At 51.1% G+C, this 22,738-nt stretch overlaps 1 protein-coding gene across 1 annotated transcript in view; it reads left to right on the top strand.

Moving 5' to 3' along the window:
- Positions 1-6,849: 6,849 nt before the first annotated feature.
- LOC143830829 (protein kinase C eta type) overlaps positions 6,850-22,738 on the top strand; it is a 107,983-nt gene continuing 92,094 nt past the window's right edge. Inside the window, exon 1 of the mRNA XM_077323901.1 lies at positions 6,850-7,896. Coding sequence (XP_077180016.1) covers positions 7,549-7,896 — 348 coding nt within the window. The 5' untranslated portion in view covers positions 6,850-7,548. The remainder of the gene's footprint in view (positions 7,897-22,738) is intronic.

Below are 22,738 nucleotides of genomic sequence, written 5' to 3'. Positions count from 1 at the left end.
CAAAAAATTATGTTTAGAACTCACCGGACCCCAACAGTCTTTTGCAAATGTCTGAATTAAGTGCCTAATAAGTGTCTAATAATAAAGTGTCCTGTATTTAACTCACAGGACGTATGACTTAAACTTCTGTTTTGGGCTTGTCCAGTCATTCGGTTTTCCTGGAAAGAAGTTATTGCTCATATCAATTTTGTATTAGAACGTATATCGATCTCTGCCCTAGACCATTTAAAAATGTGTTCATGACTATATGCAAACATTTTAGTAGGAGCAACCGGGCACAGATTCCTCTGAAAGCAACCAATCTTAAGCGCTGCATCAAAGAATGTGTGACCCTGGGGGTTCCTTGCTGTGTAATTTGTTGGCAGAGGTTAAATATTAATCAGGGATTTAAGGCCCGGGGGGATGAGCATTAGCTCTTCCCCTTAGGGTTGCCAGCCTCCAGGTCTGCAGAAGGAACGACATGAAGGTTGATCAATAAACTTCTTGGGTGCCAAACCGATTACGTCAATATTTATAGAGTCAAGCCAAAACGAGATCCGGATTTACATCCCATTTCCTGAGCACACCCCTTTCCTCAGTCGCTTGGCCCTCAAATAAGTAATATTCTTATTTTGTTTGTTTGTTTATTTATTTATTCATTCCATTTTTAGCCCACCGCTCCAGGAACCGGCTCGCAGCGGGTTACATAAAAATTCAAGAAAATTCTACCTACAATCATAGAATCATAGAGTTGGAAGGGGCCACACAGGCCATCTAGTCCAACCCCCTGCTCAACGCAGGATCAGCCCAAAGCATCCTAAAGCATCCAAGAAAAGTGTGTATCCAGCCTTTGCTTGAAGACTGCCAGTGAGGGGGAGCTCACCACCTCCTTAGGCAGCCCCTTCCACTGCTGAACTGACCTCTCTCTGCCTGGTGAAATGTGGCCTGGTCTGGCTGAGCCACCAAAGCATACCTAACTTGTGAAACACTCCCTCACAACACAGAGATCGCCCCAAGTTTAGAAAGAGAAAAAGAGAGAGAGAGAGAGAGAGAGAGAGGTAATGTGTATGATGACCGATAATGGGCAGTGGCCATGGATAGTATCAAAATAGGGCTTCCATCTTGAGAAGTATACCTTGGAAATGTCAGATACTGGGAGCGAAGACGAGGGATGGGGGGAAACGTTACTGTCATGTCAAATTACTACACTGAGAGGGGATCTAATAACCATCTTCAAGTATTTAGATGGGTGCCATGTAGATGGGATGAAATTAATGCAAAAGAAATTCCGTCTAAATATCCGGAAGAAATACAGTGGAGTGTCCTGTATAGTGCAGGGGGTTGGACTAGATGACCCACGAGATCCCTTCCTGACAGTTAGAGTGGTTTCTCAGTGGAACAGGCTTCCTCGGGAGGTGGTGGGTTCTCCATCCTTGGGGATTTTTAAACAGAGGCTGGAGAGCCATCTGAAGGAGAGGCTGATTCTGTGGGGGTTCAAGGGGGAGTTCACCATCTCCTTAGGAAGCCTATTCCACTGCTGAACTACTCTGATTGTGAAAATATTTTTCCTGATATCTAGCCTATATCGTTGTACTTGAAGTTTAAACCCATTACTGCGTGTCCTCTCCTCTGCAGCCAGCAGAAACAGCATCCTGCCCTCCTCCAAGTGACAATCTTTCAAATACTTAAAGAGGGCTATCATGTCCCCTCTCAACCTCCTTTTCTCCAGGTTGAACATTCCCAGGTCCCTCAACCTATCTTCATAGGGCTTGGTCCCTTGGCCCCAGATCATCTTCGTAGCTCTCCTCTGTACCCTTTCAATTTTATCTATGTCCTTCTTGAAGTGAGGCCTCCAGAACTGCACACAGTACTCCAGGTGTGGTCTGACCAGTGCCGTATACAATGGGACTATGACATCTTGTGATTTTGATGTGATGCCTCTGTTGATACAGCCCAAAATGGCATTCGCCTTTTTTACCGCTGCATCACACTGCCTGCTCATGTTTAGTTTACAATCCACAAGTACCCCAAGGTCTCGTTCACACATAGTGTTACCTAGAAGCGTATCCCCCATCCAGTAGGCAATAAAACGGATCAACCCAGTAAACGGATAAAACAGATAAAGGTAAAGGTATCCCCTGTGCAAGCACCGGGTCATGTCTGACCCTTGGGGTGACGCCCTCCAGCTTTTTCATGGCAGACTCAATACAGGGTGGTTTGCCAGTGCCTTCCCCATAAAACAGATAAAACCCAGTAAAACCCAGTAAAAAAAACCCCAACATTACAAGATTCAAAATTCAAGATGGAAAAAAATCATATCCTTTACGTAGCTTCAGAGGCAACAGGGGGCCAGATGTTCGGAGCAGATGTAAATTGCCAACTTTCTTCTCGGCTTCACCACTTAGATCAGGGGTAGTCAAACTGCGGCCCTCCAGATGTCCATGGACTACAATTCCCAGGAGCCCCCTGCCAGCATTCGCTGGCAGGGATTCCTGGGAATTGTAGTCCATGCATTCGCTGGCAGGGATTCCTGGGAATTGTAGTCCATGGACATCTGGAGGGCCGCAGTTTGACTACCCCTGACTTAGATTATGCTCAGTCGATTCTTGTACTAGCCATTGAGCAGAGGTTTGTAGAAATTTCACAGAGGATCCAAAGTTTTCCCCTTTCCCAAGATGGGTCCCCCCATCTTGAGAGCGCATGAAACTTTTGATCCTACAAAGTGTGCTTTGAAAACAGGATGTTAATCCGAACCCTCGTTTTGGCTCGACTCTATAAAATATTGAACCGATTGATTTGGTATTGAAGAAGTTTATTGATCTTTCTACTTTGTTCTTCGGTCTCTTCAGTCTCCAGGTCCTGGCTGGAAATCTCCCGCAATTAAAACTGATCAAGCAACAGAGATCAGTTTGCCTGGAGAAAATAGCCAGAGGAGGGCAACAAAGCTGGTGAGGGGTCTGGAGACCAAGACGTATGAGGAAAGGTTGGGGGAGCTTGGTCTGATTAGCCTGGAGAGGAGACGACTGAGAGGGGATCTGATAATCATTTTCAAGTATTTAAAAGGCTGCCATGTGAAGGATGGAGCAGAGTTGTTCTCTCTTGCCCCGGAGGGACAGACCAGATCCAGTGGGATGAAATTAATGCAAAAGAAATTCCATATAAATATCCGGAAGAAGTTCCTGACAGTTAGAGCGGTTTCTCAGTGGAACAGGCTTCCTCGGGAGGTGGTGGGTTCTCCATCTTTGGAGATTTTTAAACAGAGGATGGATAGTCATCTGACGGAGAGGCGGATTCTGTGAAGATTCAAGGGGGTGGCAGGTGACAGTGGATGAGCGATGGGGTTGGGAGTGTCCTGCACAGTGCAGGGGGTTGGACTAGATTACCCCAGGAGGTCCCTTCCAACCGTGATTCTATGATTCCCTTGGTGAATGTTTCATGTGGGAGGACCAGTATTTCTTGTTGTTATTGCACAATTAACGCCGGGGGCAGTGTGAGGGTCGGAGAATTGGACAAGGAGCAGGGAGTCCCAGGTTCAAATTTCTGCTCTGCCATGGAAGCTCACTTTGGTGCCCTTGGGCCAATCAGACATTCTCAGCTCGATCTACCTCAAAGGGTTGTTGTGAGGATGAACGGGAGAAGTGGAGAATGCTTGGGATCCCCTGTGGGGAGAAAGTCAGGGTATAAATGAACTGAAATATCTGATTAAGGGATTCCATGAGGGCATTTCTGATTGGGGGAAGAGTTACTGCCCTGGCTCAGGGAGCCAATCACACAGAACTCCTGCCTGAAAAAAGCTATTCAGCTTTTCTTACAAACCAGTCTTGATTTCACCCCCGGATTTGCAAAGGAAGAGCTGAACTTACTGGATTGCGCCATAGCTGGTGACCTCGTTCTGTCTCTCCTCCTACAGATGTTTCTATAATTGTGATTCTCATGACTGGGGGAGGCTGCACCAGTCGGATTTCTGCTTTTTGCAAAACTGTTTTCGGCTGTGCATTTTGACAGGGATGAGGTGTCAACCTGCATTCAACCAGGTTGCTTATGTGCAAAACACTGGTAGGTTGAGTCACGGAAATTCAACAGGTAGAGCTTCTCCAAGGCATGTTTCTTCAAGGCTGCCATTTTAATTGAATGCGAACCTTTTTCTTTCTTTCTTTCTTTCTTTCTTTCTTTCTTTCTTTCTTTCTTTCTTTCTTTCTTTCTTTCTTTCTTTCTTTCTTTCTTTCTTTCTTTCTTTCTTTCTTCCTTCCTTCCTTCCTTCCTTCCTTCCTTCCTTCCTTCCTTCCTTCCTTCCTTCTCATTCCACTTCCAATCTCCTTCCTTCCTTCCTTCCTTCCTTCCTTCCTTCCTTCCTTCCTTCCTTCCTTCCTTCCTTCCTTCCTTCCTTCCTTCCCCTCCCCTCCCCTCCCCTCCCCTCCCCTCCCCTCCCTTACAAATGTATATAGGACTATAAAGAAAATGTAAACAAATAGATTTTTATTCTTGCATCCCAACCTTCCTGGTAGTTCAGGGCAGGTGACAACGTAGGTTAAATATTCAAACCAAACCCTGCCAGGAATTTGGGGGTGATCCTGGAGCCTTCCTTGTCTATGGAGGCCTAGGTCTCCCAGGTAGCCTAGCTGGCTTTTTACCATCTTTGCCAGGCGTGGCTTCTAGCACCCTGTCTGTCTCAGGAGAACCTTGCCACAGTGATCCATGCGAGGGTCATCTCCAGATTAGACTCCTGCAATTCACTCTCTGCAGGCCTTGCATTGTCCTTGACCCGGAAGTTGCCACTGGTGTAAAATGCAGCTGCTCAGGTTCTCACTGGAAGACCACGGATAGCCCACATCCAGCCTGTCCACCCAGGTACGCAGGTCAGCCAGGTAGCTTGGTTGCGGAAGGGGGGGGAGGGGATATTCAGTATTGTTTTAAGCTTTACCTTATGACTTGTTGTAGGGTGCCACGGCTGGCTGGTTCCAGGAATGGTGGCGTATAAACCCAGTAAACAGACAGACAGACAGACAGACAGACAAACAAACAAACAAACAAATATACATTTTAAACCCAGTCAATTCATCAAAATGGGGGGCAGGGGAGGAGGATTCCAGATCTTCTTGAAGAGGCACCTCTTCCTTCTATTTTTAGCAGTGGGGACAGTTCTTGATATCCTGTCTGGCCTCATCTGTAGGCCTGGTAGAACAGCTCTCTCTTGCAGGCCCTGTAGTACTGGGAAAGGTCCCGCAGAGCAGTGGTCCCCAACCTTTTTGAGGCTGGGGACCAGCAGGGCAACTGCCCGCCTGCGCATGCCATGCATGCGCCCCCGCGCCCCCCCGCCTCGCGCAGGCACGGCTGGGCCGCGCATGCGCACATGCGCCATGCGCAGCCGAAATTGCGCATGCGCGGCACTTTCGCGCATGCACGCATGCGTGAAAGTGAAGCACATGTGCAGTTTCGGCCACGCATGGCGCGTGTGTGCATGCGCGGCCACGGCCCTGATTATGCTGAGATTGACCCTGAGCCACTAGGCTCTGTGTCCCTTCTGATACTCAATTGAGGAACGGGAGACCAGATAGCCCCAGTTTGGGACCTGGGCGTGATGTCACAGCATCACAAAGCTCTAGCAATTTCCAAGGAATACAACGGAGAGTGTGCAGATTCCTAGACTGCTGCCATCGCCATGATGCCCCTTCCAGGTCAGAAACAGGAAGTGACATCATGGCCAGCTGGGAGCTCTCTCTGACCAGCCACTGCTCTCAGGGGGCTGAGGAAGAGAAAGGTCTTTCCCAGCCCTGTTATCAGAAAAGAGGCTTAGACTGATGTTATTTACCAAGTTATTTATTTACCTCAGAGACAGAAAAGTGGTGGCTGTCCGTTTCTAAGCCTCAGTTAAAGGGACAGAGCCCTTTCCTATAGGCCTGTTGGCAACCTTAGTTCTTCTGTGCCAGGGTGGTCAAACAGGATCTCTCCAGATGTCCGTGGACTACAATTACCACGAGCCCCTGCCAATTGATCATCCTAGCAGGAGCTCATGGTAATTGTAGTCTATGGACACCTGGAGAGCCGCCGTTTGGCCATTCCTATGTTATTTGTTGGGGGCTTTTGCTTACTGGTTGAACTGCTTTTAGTCTTGAGTACTCTACCATCTGGGTGACCTTGGGCCAGTCACCATTGTCTTAGAGGTGTTCTCACAGAGCAGTTCTCTTAGAGCTCTCTCCGCCCTTCCTACCTCACTGTGAGGAGAGGACGGGAAAGGTGCTCGTGAGCCGCTTTGAAATGCCTTCTTCTAGGTGCCACTGGACTCAAACTTTGTTCTGCTGCTTTAGCCGAACGAGGTGACCCATCTGCAAGTTAAAAAGAGCAAGAGTCTGGTAGAGCCTTAAAGGCAGCTTTCCTGAGTCACGGCTCCCTTCTTCAGACCCCCTAACGACGGAGAATTGCAAAGTGGATTCGACTCCAAGAAACCTCCCTTTCGGCCGCGGTCGCCCTCTGACACCGTCTTAATTTGCCCGGATTGGAAACTCGAACCAAGTGGATTTCCCGGCTCCTGCCCTGAAAGGAAAGTGACCCGCAGACCTCAAAAAACTGGATTTGCGGAGACACACCTCGACGAAGGCAAGACGGACCGTACACCTCATCTCCGTACCGGCCGGGGAAAAGTACCCTGTTGTGCTGGGCTTTCATGTCGTGGACTTGCGATGGATGAGCTGGGAAGACGATTGTTACACACAGACACACAAACACACGCACTCCCGTCTCTCGCCCTGGACAAGTCCTTGCACGGTTTTCCGGAACGCTCCGCCTCCTGGCCTTCCCTCCTCGTGGGTTTGTCAGATTCCCCCAGGTGTTTTCTCTGCCTAATAAGCAGTTAGTGGCTTTTCTCCCTCGGAAGGAAGCTCGCCTCAGTCCAGAAAGAAGAACTGGAGAAAAAGGAGGATGGAAAAAAGAAGGGGGGGGGGGAGAGAGAGAGAGAGAGAGAGAGAGGAAGAAGGCTGTTCTAAAGGGATTGGCCTGAACCGGGGCTGACGGTGTGAGCTCTCTGGGTGGTTGGTGAGTGTGTGAGTTTCCCAGGCGGTCTCTTGACACTGCTGTGTCTCCTTCCTGGATCGGAGAGCCGAGCAAGAAGAGCTGGGGAGAGGAAATTCAAGCCGTTTGCGAACGGAGACCTGCCGGGGCTGCTTTTTTGGGGGTGTGTGGCAGGCAGCTGGATGCTGGGGAGCCCCTGGGGTTGGCTGGAGAGGCCCCCCTCGCTCTCCTCCCCCAATCTGGTGCATTTGCAAGGCTCCCGAGAGCTCCCCGAGGAGGTGAAGAAATCCGTCCCGGCCGCTGTAAAGTGATTCAGCAGCTCCTCGCCTTGGCTGCTGAGAAGAGGAGAAGGGAACCGGACTGGATCGGAAGCGGTGTTAGAGAGGATGGGCCGGAGTCGAAGAACTGCACACCGTCCTGGCCCCTGATGGCTTTCCTGTGCCAAGCTGCTGCGGAGAACGCCCGGGAGAGTGCTAAGTTTGCTCTTTTTTTCCCTTTGAACCAGTGTGCGATCGTGTGTGTTTCCACCCCTGCCTGGACGGTGGCGTTCTTCTGTCCGGAGGCATGAAGTTCAACGGGTACATGAAGGTGCGCATCGGAGAGGCGGTGGGGCTCCAGCCCACCCGCTGGTCCATCCGGCACTCGCTCTTCAAGAAGGGCCACCAGCTACTGGACCCTTACATCACGGTCAGCGTGGATCAGGTGCGTGTGGGGCAGACCAGCACCAAGCAGAAGACCAACAAGCCCACCTACAACGAGGAGTTCTGCACCACCGTCAGCGACGGGCACAAGCTGGAACTAGCGGTCTTCCACGGCACCCCCATCGGGTACGATGACTTTGTGGCCAACTGCACCGTGCAGTTCCAGGACCTGCTGCACAGCACGGGATCCTCGGACAGTTTTGAAGGCTGGGTGAGTAGCCAAAACTCTTTCAGAACCGTGTTGCTCCCATAGGATTTGCGGGCACACTATGCGCTGGTGCATGATCCGCTGGCGTATGATGCGCCTCTGTTTTTATCTATGCAATAACTGCCTTTTTGCCATCATATTCTGGTTCGTTTGATTACTGAATCAATTCATCTCTGCTGCATACCTCTTCCTCCCCCTGCTGTTTGGTTGTTACGACACCCCTGCGAAGTAGGCTAGGCTGGAGAGAGAATGTGACAGGCCCAAAGTCTCCCGTTGAATTTTATGGCAGCATGGGGATTTCAACTCTTATCTCCCATGTCCTTGTTCAACTCTCTAGCCACTAGGACATACTAGAGTGTCAGCAGCGGTTTTTCGGCAGTGATGGTACAAACCATGTTGCCTTGGGCATTGGGAAATTTAAGACTGACGTCTGAGAATTCAGAAGAACCTCAGAATTGCTCTGATTTATCATACTGAAGATCTGTCTAGTCCAGCACCCTCTTACTAGAATCTTAGAATAACAGAGTTGGAAGGGACTTCCTGGGTCATCTAGTCCAGCCCCCTGCACTGTGCAGGACACTCACAACCCTATCGCTCATCCACTGTCACCTGCCATGCCCTTGAACCTTCACAGAATCAGCCTCTCCGTCAGATGGCTCTCCAGCCTCTGTTTAAAAATCTCCAGAGAAGGAGAATCCACCACCTCCTGAGGAAGCCTGTTCCACTGAGAAACCACTCTAACTGTCAGGAAGGGATCTCCTGGGTCATCTAGTCCAACCCCCTGCACTATGCAGGACACTCCACTGTATTTCTTCCGGATATTTAGATGGAATTTCTTTTGAATTAATTTCATCCCGTTCATTCTGGTCTGTCCCTCCGGGGCAAGAGAGAACAACTCTGCTCCATCCTCTACATGGCAGCCATCTAAATACTTGAAGATGGTTATTAGATCCCCTCTCAGTGTAGTAATTTGACATGACAGTAACGTTTCCCCCCCATCCCTGGTCTTCGCTCCCAGTATCTGACATTTCCAAGGTATACTTCTCCTCAATATGGAAGCCCTATTTCGATACTATCTATGGCCACTGCCCATTATTGGTCATCACACACATTACCTCTCTCTCTCTCTCTCTCTCTCTCTCTCTCTCTCTCTCTCTCTCTCTCTCCCTCCTTCTCTCTCTCTCTCTCTCTTTCTAAACTTGGGGCGATGTCTGTGTTGTGAGGGAGAGTTTCACAAGCTAGGTATGCTTTGGTGGCTCAGCCAGGCCAGGCCACATTTCACCAGGCAGAGAGGGGTCAGTTCAGCAGTGGAATAGTCTTCAAGCAAAGGTTGGATACACACTTTTCTTGGATGCTTTAGGATGCCCTGGGCTGATCCTGCGTTGAGCAGGGGGTTGGACTAGATGGCCTGTATGGCTCCTTCCAACTCTATGATTCTATGATTCTAGGTCTTCCCCTAGACCCTGGAGGGCTGAGAACTTGCCCTCTGCTCCTAGCCGTTCCACGTGCAACCATGTCTCCTAACCTTCCGAGCCACAAACCTCAGCTTCTGCAGTTGGAACGGAACAGCTGCGACGGAGAAGGAGCCAGTTCCTGCAAATATACATTGCGGCTTCCCCGTCGTTTCGAGGAAAGCAGCGAAAACTTCCGTGCAGCTGCCCCGCACGTGGCTAAAAAGAAGGTCACTGACCCACCACTGAATCCTGTGCACTGGGAAAGCTCGTCTTTCTTGTGTTTGCGAGCTCTGGGGGGGGGGGGGAGGGGGAGGCAGCATGCAAAAGGGATTGGATAGATGCATAGATTAGATTGATTCGTGGAGGATGAATCGATCAATGGCTACCGGCCATCGTGGCTGACACTTTCAGAGGCACTAATCCTCTGAATCCCAGAGCCAGGAGGAAACATCAGGGGAAGGCCTCGGCCTCTCTGCCCTGTTGCAGGCCCTCCAGAGGAACTGGCTGGCCCCTGTGTGAGACAGGAGGCTGGACTGGAGGGACCCCTGGTCTGACCCAGCAGGGCTCTCCTGATGTCCTTAGGAAGGCCTCGGCCTCTCTGCCCTGTTGCTGGCCCTCCAGAGGAACTGGCTGGCCCCTGTGTGAGGCAGGAGGCTGGACTGGAGGGACCCCTGGTCTGACCCAGCAGGTCTCTCCTGATGTCCTTAGGAAGGCCTCGGCCTCTCTGCCCTGTTGCTGGCCCTCCAGAGGAACTGGCTGGCCCCTGTGTGAGACAGGAGGCTGGACTGGATGGACCCCTGTTCTGACCCAGCAGGGCTCTCCTGGTGTCCTTAGGAAGGCCTCGGCCTCTCTGCCCTGTTGCTGGCCCTCCAAAGGAACTGGCTGGCCCCTGTGTGAGGCAGGAGGCTGGACTGGATGGGCCACTGGTCTGATCCAGCAGGGCTCTCCTGATGTCCTTAGGAAGGCCTCGGCCTCTCTGCCCTGTTGCTGGCCCTCCAGAGGAACTGGCTGGCCCCTGTGTGAGACAGGAGGCTGGACGAGATGGACCCCTGGTCTGATCCAGCAGGGCTCTCCTGATGTCCTTAGGAAGGCCTCGGCCTCTCTGCCCTGTTGCTGGCCCTCCAGAGGAACTGGCTGGCCCCTGTGTGAGACAGGAGGCTGGACTGGAGGGACCCCTGGTCTGACCCAGCAGGGCTCTCCTGATGTCCTTAGGAAGGCCTCGGCCTCTCTGCCCTGTTGTTGGGCCTCCAGAGGAACTGGCTGGCCCCTGTGTGAGACAGGAGATGGACTGGATGGACCCCTGGTCTGACCCAGCAGGGCTCTCCTGATGTCCTTAGGAAGGCCTCGGCCTCTCTGCCCTGTTGCTGGCCCTCCAGAGGAACTGGCTGGCCCCTGTGTGAGAGAGGAGGCTGGACTAGATGGACCCCTGGTCTGACCCAGCAGGGCTCTCCTGATGTTCTTAGGAAGGCCTCGGCCTCTCTGCCCTGTTGCTGGCCCTCCAGAGGAACTGGCTGGCCCCTGTGTGAGACAGGAGGCTGGACTGGATGGACCCCTGGTCTGATCCAGCAGGGCTCTCCTGATGTCCTTAGGAAGGCCTCGGCCTCTCTGCCCTGTTGCTGGCCCTCCAGAGGAACTGGCTGGCCCCTGTGTGAGAGAGGAGGCTGGACTGGATGGACCCCTGGTCTGACCCAGCAGGGCTCTCCTGATGTTCTTAGGAAGGCCTCGGCCTCTCTGCCCTGTTGCTGGCCCTCCAGAGGAACTGGCTGGCCCCTGTGTGAGAGAGGAGGCTGGACTGGATGGACCCCTGGTCTGACCCAGCAGGGCTCTCCTGATGTCCTTAGGAAGGCCTCGGCCTCTCTGCCCTGTTGCTGGCCCTCCAGAGGAACTGGCTGGCCCCTGTGTGAGAGAGGAGGCTGGACTGGATGGACCCCTGGTCTGATCCAGCAGGGCTCTCCTGATGTCCTTAGGAAGGCCTCGGCCTCTCTGCCCTGTTGTTGGCCCTCCAGAGGAACTGGCTGGCCCCTGTGTGAGACGGGAGGCTGGACTGGATGGACCCCTGGTCTGACCCAGCAGGGCTCTCCTGATGTCCTTAGGAAGGCCTCGGCCTCTCTCCCCTGTTGCTGGCCCTCCAGAGGAACTGGCTGGCCCCTGTGTGAGACAGGATGCTGGACTGGAGTGACCCCTGGTCTGACCCAGCAGGGCTCTCCTGATGTCCTTAGGAAGGCCTCGGCCTCTCTGCCCTGTTGCTGGCCCTCCAGAGGAACTGGCTGGCCCCTGTGTGAGACAGGAGGCTGGACTGGATGGACCCCTGGCCTGACCCAGCAGGGCTCTCCTGATGTCCTTAGGAAGGCCTCGGCCTCTCTCCCCTGTTGCTGGCCCTCCAGAGGAACTGGCTGGCCCCTGTGTGAGACAGGATGCTGGACTGGAGTGACCCCTGGTCTGACCCAGCAGGGCTCTCCTGATGTCCTTAGGAAGGCCTCGGCCTCTCTGCCCTGTTGCTGGCCCTCCAGAGGAACTGGCTGGCCCCTGTGTGAGACAGGAGGCTGGACTGGATGGACCCCTGGCCTGACCCAGCAGGGCTCTCCTGATGTCCTTAGGAAGGCCTCGGCCTCTCTGCCCTGTTGCTGGCCCTCCAGAGGAACTGGCTGGCCCCTGTGTGAGACAGGAGGCTGGACTGGATGGACCCCTGGTCTGACCCAGCAGGGTCTCCTGATGTCCTTAGGAAGGCCTCGGCCTCTCTGCCCTGTTGTTGGCCCTCCAGAGGAACTGGCTGGCCCCTGTGTGAGACAGGAGGCTGGACTGGATGGACCCCTGATCTGATCCAGCAGGGCTCTTCTGGTGTCCTTAGGAAGGCCTCGGCCTCTCTGCCCTGTTGTTGGCCCTCCAGAGGAACTGGCTGGCCCCTGTGTGAGACAGGAGGCTGGACTGGATGGACCCCTGATCTGATCCAGCAGGGCTCTTCTGGTGTCCTTAGGAAGGCCTCGGCCTCTCTGCCCTGTTGCTGGCCCTCCAGAGGAACTGGCTGGCCCCTGTGTGAGACAGGAGGCTGGACTGGATGGACCCCTGATCTGATCCAGCAGGGCTCTTCTGGTGTCCTTAGGAAGGCCTCGGCCTCTCTGCCCTGTTGTTGGCCCTCCAGAGGAACTGGCTGGCCCCTGTGTGAGACAGGAGGCTGGACTGGATGGACCCCTGATCTGATCCAGCAGGGCTCTTCTGGTGTCCTTAGGAAGGCCTCGGCCTCTCTGCCCTGTTGTTGGCCCTCCAGAGGAACTGGCTGGCCCCTGTGTGAGACAGGAGGCTGGACTGGATGGACCCCTGATCTGATCCAGCAGGGCTCTTCTGGTGTCCTTAGGAAGGCCTCGGCCTCTCTGCCCTGTTGCTGGCCCTCCAGAGGAACTGGCTGGCCCCTGTGTGAGACAGGAGGCTGGACTGGATGGACCCCTGGTCTGACCCAGCAGGGCTCTCCTGATGTTCTTAGGAAGACCTCGGCCTCTCTGCCCTGTTGCTGGCCCTCCACAGGAACTGGCTGGCCCCTGAGTGAGACAGGAGGCTGGACTGGAGGGACCCCTGGTCTGACCCAGCAGGGCTCTCCTGATGTCCTTAGGAAGGCCTCGGCCTCTCTGCCCTGTTGCTGGCCCTCCAGAGGAACTGGCTGGCCCCTGTGTGAGACAGGAGGCTGGACTGGATGGACCCTTGGTATGATCCAGCATCCAGCAGGGCTTTTCTTATATTTTTAGGGATTGCTAGGTAAGGTGTGTGTGTGTGGGGGGGGGGACTCTAATGATTTATGTTTTGACAAGAAAGGGGCTGGAGGAAGAGGCATGTTTATTGATCTCCCCGTGCTCCCCCCTCCCCCCGCCCCAATTAGAAGATGCATAAGAGTTTGCAGATTTCCCCGGGGGAATCTTAACTGTTGAAACCTAATAGCTTCCATTGCACAAGCCGGAGGAAGTGCTTTGACCTGGTAGGCCGGATGCAAAGGCTTCGGTGGTGGAGGAGGGAGAGGGCTGCTGCTTTCCATTTGAAGGGTGGCATCGGAGAAGGAAACGCGTAGGTGTGATTCAGCAGGGGTGAGAATTCGCACGCCTCACAAAAAAAACGCCTCCAAGTTAGCTCTTCCATGTTAAAGGGGCCCCTGGACACAAAATAAGTTCTATAGCGGCGAGTCCAGGAGAAAGACGCGTGCTCTGAAACAATTCCAGAAACGTCAACTGGACCAGAACGCAGCAGCGAAGGTCCTTCCTGAGGTCTTGAGAGCCAGTTTGGCGTAGTGGTTAGGAGGGCAGACTTCTAATCTGGCAAGGCGGGTTCGATTCTGCACTCCTCCACATGCAGCCAGGTGTCTTTTGTGGGGAGAGGAAAGGGAAGGCGACTGGAAGCCCCTTTGAGACTCTTTCGGGTAGAGAAAAGCGGCATATAAGAACCAACTCTTCTTCTTCTCCAGTAATCTCAGGGCTCTCTCAGCCTCACCCACCTCACAGGGTGTCTGTTGTGGGGAGAGGAAAGGGAAGGCGACTGGGAGCCACTTTGAGACTCTTTCGGGTAGAGAAAAGCAGCATATGAGAACCAACATCCCCCAAAGGAACTTACGATTAAGTGAGCAGAACTTACTCAAGATCCCTGGCCCCAAGTAAGTCAAACTAGCCTCAACCAAAGCCAGGGCCTTTTCAGCTCTCCCTTTAAAGACATGACTTGGGGCAATTCCGCAGGGCCTGTAAACCAGAGCTGTTGTACCAGGCCTAAGGTTGAGGCCAGAAATGACACTGGAATTCTGGCCTCCCTGTCCCAAACACCAGCGAAGCTTTCACCATATTTGGCATCTATACTGCCCCCTCCCCAGGAAATTAGATGTGGTGTCCTGCACAGTGCAGGGGGTTGGACTAGATGACCCAGGAGGTCCCTTCCAACTCTATCATTCTATGATTCTAAATTCCATCTCAACCTCCGGAAGAAGTTCCTGACAGTGAGAGCGGATTCTCAGTGGAACAGGCTTCCTCGGGAGGTGGTGGGTTCTCCATCTTTGGAAATTTTTAAACAGAGGCTGGAGAGCCATCTGACAGAGAGGCTGATTCTGTGAAGGTTCAAGGGGGTGGCAGGTGACAGTGGATGAGCGAGAGGGTGGTGAGTGTCCTGCATAGTGCAGGGGGTTGGACTAGATGACCCTGGAGGACCCTTCCAACTCTATTATTCTATGATTCTAATTAATCTGATTGTGGAATTTTTTTAATATGTCATTTATTGACATTTTATGGTTTTTATATATATCTTCTTACCCGCCCTGGGCCTTTGGGGTAGGGCAGGTTACAAAGAAATTATTCCTATTCCTATTCCTATTATTGAAGACACAGGTAACCTGTTTTGCTGCCTGACGGAGGGAGTTTTAACTCTCAAAAGTTTATGCCCTGTAACCCTTTGTTAGTCTTCAGGATGTGACTGGTTTCGAATCCAGATGTCCCTTTGCAGCTCAACAGGGTTAACTGTTGAAATAGGAATTTCTGGGCCGGGTTTGTGATTTAAAGCAATATCCTTTTCTGAATAATAAATCTGTGCCATAGCCTTTAGATTTTACAGACTCCCAGGCAGAGAAAACGGGGAAGTTTAGCGTCAAGACAAATTTGCTCCGTCAGTTAAGATCAGCTTGTTTTTCACTTGGGCAGTTAGTCTCTACTTAAAATAATCGTTCTGTTTTCTTTGAAGGGCCATTATATGATTTTACTTACTTCGATCCCTAGTAACAATTGGAAGCACCATTCTCACAGATCCTGCAGCTCTTTTTCTGTTGGTTTCAAGCGGTTAAGTTGTAATAACAAATCAAATATAGAGGCAATCTCACATGTACTAAGTCAAGTAAAGTTTGATGAAAATACACTTCTTTTACTACTGTGAATTGCTGAGATGTCGTTCTCAGGCATATAAATACAGGTATGTAAATACAGAGAAGGAGAGAAACTCATGGACTGCCTGTGAAATACGGTTAATTTACAAAATGGGTCAAAAATTGATAGAATCATAACAGAAATTCTCCCAAGCATGCTCCCCCAACTTTGGGGCCAGTGGAAGGGGGGGGGAGAAATCCCCCCCCCCACAAACAACCACTTTTGCGCTGGTCCTTGCCCCCACCTGCACATCCCCTTTGCACTCACTGGGATCAGAATAACATCCTGATATGCTGACATTACCAGGAGTTGGAAGGGACCTCTAGGGCCATCTAGTCCAACCCCCTGCACAATGCAGGAGCTCACAACTACCTGCCTACCCATAGTGACCCCAATTTCATGCCCAAGTAATCCTTCGACCAAAAATTTCCAGAATCCAGCCTGGCCTGGAGGAAATACACCTACCATCCCACAGTGGTGGTCAGCAATTCCCTGGGTTTGCAAGGAAGGGCCAGAAGAGACAAACGCTGGCACATCCCTTCCTGCCCACCCACTCCCAATCTGCCTCAGTTCACAAAATCTGCATTTCTGCCAGACGGCTATCCAGCCTCTGCTTAAAACTTCCAAAGAAGGAGAACCCTCCACCTCCCGAGGAAGCCTGTTCCTCTGACGGCCTGCTCTAACTTTCAATGCACTTGAGACGTAGATTTTCCTGTTCGGCACAGGAAAATCCAGCTGCAAAAGCACATTTGGGAGTGCATTGTCCAGCTGCCCAATGACTGTGACAGCCACTTCGGACTTCTGAATTGTATCTCTGACTGTAACCATAATTCAAAGCAAATCAAAACCGCCTGCAGAGAAAGAGAGAAGCACCCATCTTAATCGCCGAAGTCCAGCCTCCAGATCTCAGTTCCGCTCCACACAGCCTGGAGAAAACATCTGTAGGACTGAACATCCCATGTAGTTGGACACGCAAATGGAGATGGTCTTAAAGAAGACTGAACACAGAGTCAGCAGGGGCCGTGGCTCAGGGGCAGAGCCTCTGCTTGGCGTGCGGAAGGGCCCAGGTTCAATCCCCAACATTTCCAGTTTTAAAAAAAGGCTAGTCAGGAGGGGATGGGAAAGACATTTCTCGGCCTGACACTCTGGAGACCCTCTTCCAGTCTGAACAGGCACTGCTGATCTTGGTGGACCAGAGGGTATGATTCTGTACATTTATTATTATTATTGATTAAATTTATAGATAGGTGAGGTAGGTGGAGCGGAGAGAGCTCTGACAGAACTGCTCTGTAAGAACTGCTCCAACAGGACGGTGATTATTACGTGTATTTACTTTGTTTATGTCCCACCTTTCTTCCTGTCAGGGACCCAAAGCCGCTTACGTAGTTCTTCTTCCCTGAATTTTATCCTCACAACAGCCCTGTGATGTAGGGTAAGACTGAGAGGGTGTAACTGACCCACAGCTTCTCTGTCAGCTTCTACGGCACAAGTGGGGATTCAAACCTGGGTCTTTCTCGATCCTTGGACTGCGTCTATCCAGAAATGGTGGGATTGGGGGGGGGGGGGAACAGGGAAAATTTGGCAAGGGGATGATTAAAGGACGATGTTACTCATCAATGAATTGATTGATTGTATTTGTACCTGCCTCCCCCACCCTCCATGGGTACCCAAAGTAGGCCTCATTCACCTTTCTTCTGTTTCCTCCTTACAACAACCCTGTGAGGTTTGCTAGGCTGACAGCATGTGAGTGCCCACCATCACCCAGTAACGAAACGTCGGGATTCGAACCCGGGTTTCTCAAAGTCTACATCAATTATAAATTCAAATGACCTAGAATTATTTCTTGCATATCTAGTTTCCCTTTTGTAATACAGTAGCCAGAAATTCGGCTACACGTTCTGTTCTTTTCAGAGACGTCGGCAAATATATGTTAATTCTGATAGAAGAGCCAAGAAAATTTACAGGTCCAATAATTTGATGTCTAAGCTTAGAGTGCGATGGACAATGAAGTAAAATGCGTGATAACTGAGTGGGGCTACAATTGATTCATTCATTTATTTGTACCCTGCCTTCCTCCCCTGGGGACCCAAAGCAGCTTACATAATCCGCTTCTCTGTTTCGTCTTCACAACAGCCCTGTGAGGTAGGTTAACTAAGAGAGTCTGACTGGCCCAGCTTCACCCAGTTTTCATGGCACGAATGGGGATTTGGCCTCAGGTCTCCCAAATCTCCGACACTTAGCCGCTCCACCATGCTGGCTTCCAGTTATGTGGCTGTTTCGAAAAACCCACCCAAGCTCCAGGATGGAAGGAAAGGCAGAGAAAATACCTGTATGGAAGCAACCTGTGTTATCTGTCTACGACCATTTTTTTCCTTTTGAAGACTCTTACGGGCAGATAGATAAGCTCACGTTTCATGGAGTCTCGGGAAATGTTTTGGATGTGCATCTTTCCCTCCTGGCGATCCGGGCTGAAGACCATCTCCGGTCACAACCTCCCCCGTGCAGTTTTTAGCCGGGGTTATAAATTATGGAGTCTAAATTTTAACTTTTGCGTTTGTTTTTATTCATTGATGTGTTGGATTTATTTCCCGCCGCTATCGGCAAAAACCGTCTTGCGGCGGGTTACATAAATACGACATAAAAACCACACATAAAAATTAAAACCAATCTTTAGGATGCTTAGGGCTGATCCTGCGTTGAGCAGGGGGTTGGACTAGATGGCCTGTATGGCCCCTTCCAACTCTATGATTCTATGACTCTATGATTCTATGGCCTGTATGGCCCCTTCCAACTCTATGATTCTATGATTCTATGGCCTGTATGGCCCCTTCCAACTCTATGATTCTATGATTCTATGATTCTATGGCTTGTATGGCCCCTTCCAACTCTATGATTCTGATTCTATGATTCTATGGCCCCTTCCAACTCTATGATTCTATGATTCTATGATTCTATGGCCTGTATGGCCCCTTCCAACTCTATGATTCTATGATTCGATGAATCTCAATCCCCCCCCCCATACCAAACAAACACAGCGAAGAAAAATAACCCCAACCTCCTCCCCCAATTTCCAGCAGCCCCCTCCTGGTGCCCCAGGGAGGGTCCAGGGGTGCCGTCCCACGGTTGCTACCTGCTCCGAGCATTGGAAGGGCAGGATACAAATAACATTATCTATTATTGTCGTTGTTGTTATCATTATCCTTATTATTACTATTAAGAAAAGGATGCGGTCGGTTGTGTGCGGTTGGGTGAGCGATCTTGTGGACTTGTCATTCTTCGGTGTGTAGGGGCAAACCCAAACAAACGCACCGCTTTGGGAATACCGGTGATTACGTAACGTTACACGGTCGGAGCTAGGTGGGGCTTTGTTTCAATGTCTTAGTTTCGGGTTACGCACGCTTGACACAAAGAGCTCCGTTCTGGGGAAAGAAGCAGGGAAACCGGTTCTGCATCGAGGATAGAACAGGGGAGGAAGGACCAAAAGTCTTTCATGGGCTACTCTAGTCTCTCTCTGTGTGGCAGAGCACGTCCTTTGACCCCAGTCATTCCCAGCTGGAGCAATTCGGTTGGCAAGGGTCAAAACACCCCTGGCGGAGACTCTCACCGAGCGACTCGTAGAATTTGGTGGCGTCAAAAAAAACAGAAAACAGTATATTTGGAAGTTACTGCACAGCCGATCCGGGAATTGATATGCCGTCAGAAGGATGCTGAGATCTCCAAATACCAACGTGTTGGTGGTTCCCAGCCCAAAATAAATGCTAGGGCCTTTTCGGCTGTGGCCCCAGTCTGCCCCCAGTCTGAGACCTGGGCCCCGACAGAACTCTGTGCAAAATTCCGCAGGGCCTACAAAGTGGTGCTCGTCTGCCAGGAATTTGGCTGAGCTCAGGGCAAACTAAACTAAACTGAAAACTAAGACTCAAACGGAGGGATGGGTGGATTGATAAATATCAATTAGCAGGGCGCTATCTAGTTTTATTGTGGTTTTAAATGTGATTTTGTAATATCTATGTGTGGAATACATGTTGTAAACCATCCCGAGCCTGCTTGCAGGGAGGAGTGGTCTAGAAAATAAATTTAAAAAAAAGATTATATAATTCTACCTGGGCTTGTAAAACAGAGCCCTCCTGCCAGGCCTATGAGGCCCAAAAGCAACATCTGAATTATGCTGGGCCCCCCACCAAAGCAACGGCTCCCCACCTCCTCTCTCGTCCTTTTCCAGCATAAGGAGTACGCCAATGGATGACTACATTTTGGTTTTAGACATAATTGTACTTAACTTAATATTTCTATATTTTTATTGCTGTGTTTTATCTCGATGTGATTTTACTGTGAGTCACACAAGATCCATCCTGAGTCACATGAGATAGGGTGGAAAATAATAATATTATTATTATTATTATTATATTTATATTTATATTTATACCCCGCCTCCCCCGAAGGCTCGAGGCGGCTTACATAATAATAATAATTATTATTAAAAACAACAATAATAACAAGTCCTGAATTACAGGCTTTAGAGCAGGGGTAGTCAACCTGTAGTCCTCCAGATGTCCATGGACTACAATTCCCATGAGCCCCTGCCAGCGTTTGCTGGCAGGGGGTCATGGGAATTGTAGTCCATGAACATCTGGAGGACCACAGGTTGACTACCCCTGCTTTAGAGAGGGATCAATTTCTTTCTTAGTATCAGAGTTCTTTCCACTGAGTGGCTTTTGTTTCTGTGTTTCCCTTGAGTCTTCTTGAACTCTCCTGTGTTTTTTCTTTGAAGGTCGGAACACTCTTTGGTGCCCCAAACTTCCTTCCTTAGAATCACCATCCCCCTCTCTCCTGAGGCATCTTTCCACACCAGTCCAAGGAAATCCTCAACTTGCCTTTTTATCTAGGCAGGGATCCTTCGTCGCTCCCTAGAAGATTTCTCCCCTTTTGTTTGACTTGAATTGGGCGCCTCGCAACACTACACAAATCACTCTGCCAAATCTTTTAATAGAAAGGTGAGATGGAAAATCCTTTAAGGCAATTAATACCCTCGCTTACATGGATCACAGTTTCCAGGAAAGGTTTTTCCCCAAAAGGCCTTTTTTCTTAAACCATTTCTTTCAAGCCCTTCTGAAAGCCAGACAGGTTGGGAGTTGTCTAATTTCCTCCGAGATTCTGTTGCATGAACCGAGAGCTTATTGCAGTAAACATTTCCCTTCTCACACAGAATAGGTGCGATGCCTGGTTAGAAGGGACCGAGAGAGGAGGGATCTCCAGTTAAAAAGGACCAGGCAGGAGGGGATAGGAAAGACCTCAGCCTGAAACCCTAGAGAGCCATGGAGAGAAGCCATAGCTCAGTGGCAGAGCCTCTGCTTGGCATGCAGAAGGTCCCAGGTTCAATCCCTGGCTTCACTAGCTAAAAGGATCAGGCAGGAGGGGATGGGAAAGACCTCAGCCTGAGACCCTGGAGTAGGGGTTCCCAGGGAACACCCAGGGTTACATGAAAGCTCCCCAGGGGTTCCGCAGCCTTCCCCAGAAGTTTGGCTAGCCACTGACATCACTATATATCATTGGAGTGAACTTCCTCTGTTGCTCCACAGGTGAGGAGGGGCTGGGAGGTGCAATAATATTTAGTGCTACGCCATTCAGTTGGCATAATGCTATTTTTACCGATGTGCGGAAATGCCCCCATTGTTCATGTGTGTATATATGAGGGGTTCTTGAGGGGTTTCTCAGCTCAGCATTGCCTCTTATACCATCATGCTGAGATCCTAACAGAGACCTAATTGAACTCCTGGCTTCCTTCAAACACACAGATTTATCAGCCACCCTTCTTGGAAGTGAGCTGTGACTCTCAAAAGCTCTTTCCCTGCCACAGAATTTGGTTTTTCAGGTGCTAATGGACTCCCGCTTTTCAATGGCTACTAACAAAGCTACCATCCAGATCTTCTCCAGTTTGTATCAAGATGACTATGGTTTTACCCATGCCTGGTTGCTATATCTGAGGTCTGGCCGTTGTTTTCCTGTAGTTGAGGGCTAGACTTCACTTCTACCCCACCTTTGTCCTATGGGGGGGGGGGGCAAAGCACACGTCTCCTTTCCTCCATTTTCAATTCACAACACCCCCTTTGATGTGGGATAAGCTGAGAGTTCGAGAGATTCACCCAAGATCCCCCAGTGAGTTTCTGTGGCACAGTGGGGATTCGAACTCAAGTCTCCCTGATCCTAGTCTGAGGCTGTAATTACCACACCATGCCGGCTGTATTTGCTTTAGCCTTTCCTTCTTGTATGCAGTTTAACTCCTTTCCTAGAATCCTCGGCTGCAGTGGAAACAGGGGAGTCAGATACAGGGGACTGGTTTTACAAGGTCATTTCAGGTCTCACAGTCTGCAATCGCCAGGTTTCTTTTATCCATAAGTCACCCTCCTATGGCTGGCGTTTGCCGCTTTCCAACTGAGATATGAGGATGCCCCTTGAATCTTATTCTCTTTGGTGCTAAGACTTTGATGTTCTCCAGGTTCAGATCTGCAGGTGAGCTTCAGACTACAGATGGCAGAGGGACAACGTTTTAAAAATATTATTTTCCATGGGGGGGGAGGGGATTCCCTTGAATGTGGAAAACAAGCACAGCTCTCCTAGCGGACTAGCTTTCTGCTCACTGGGAAAAAAACAGGGCATCATTATTTCTCCCCTCCAGATTATGTCCTTATGGTCTGTGTATATATTGGACTAGATGGACCCCTAGTCTGATCCAGCAGGGCTCTTCTGATGTTCTTAGGAAGGCCTCGGCCTCTCTGCCCTGTTGCTGGCCCTCCAGGGGAACTGGCTGGCCCCTGTGTGAGACAGGAGGCTGGACTGGATGGACCCCTGGTCTGACCCAGCAGGGCTCTCCTGATGTCCTTAGGAAGGCCTCGGCCTCTCTGCCCTGTTGCTGGCCCTCCAGAGGAACTGGCTGGCCCCTGTGTGAGACAGGCGGCTGGACTGGATGGACACCTGGTCTGACCCAGCAGGGCTCTCCTGATGTCCTTAGGAAGGCCTCGGCCTCTCTGCCCTGTTGCTGGCCCTCCAGAGGAACTGGCTGGCCCCTGTGTGAGACAGGAGGCTGGACTGGAGGGACCCCTGGTCTGACCCAGCAGGGCTCTCCTGATGTCCTTAGGAAGGCCTCGGCCTCTCTGCCCTGTTGCTGGCCCTCCAGAGGAACTGGCTGGCCCCTGTGTGAGACAGGAGGCTGGACTGGATGGACACCTGGTCTGACCCAGCAGGGCTCTCCTGATGTCCTTAGGAAGGCCTCGGCCTCTCTGCCCTGTTGCTGGCCCTCCAGAGGAACTGGCTGGCCCCTGTGTGAGACAGGAGGCTGGACTGGAGGGACCCCTGGTCTGACCCAGCAGGGCTCTCCTGATGTCCTTAGGAAGGCCTCGGCCTCTCTGCCCTGTTGCTGGCCCTCCAGGGGAACTGGCTGGCCCCTGTGTGAGACAGGAGGCAGGACTGGATGGACACCTGGTCTGACCCAGCAGGGCTCTTCTGGTGTCCTTAGGAAGG

This window comes from Paroedura picta, chromosome 2 (genome assembly GCF_049243985.1).
Source record: "Paroedura picta isolate Pp20150507F chromosome 2, Ppicta_v3.0, whole genome shotgun sequence".
NCBI classification, from domain to species: Eukaryota; Metazoa; Chordata; class Lepidosauria; order Squamata; family Gekkonidae; genus Paroedura; species Paroedura picta.
This window is presented reverse-complemented; position numbering and strand designations above follow the sequence as displayed.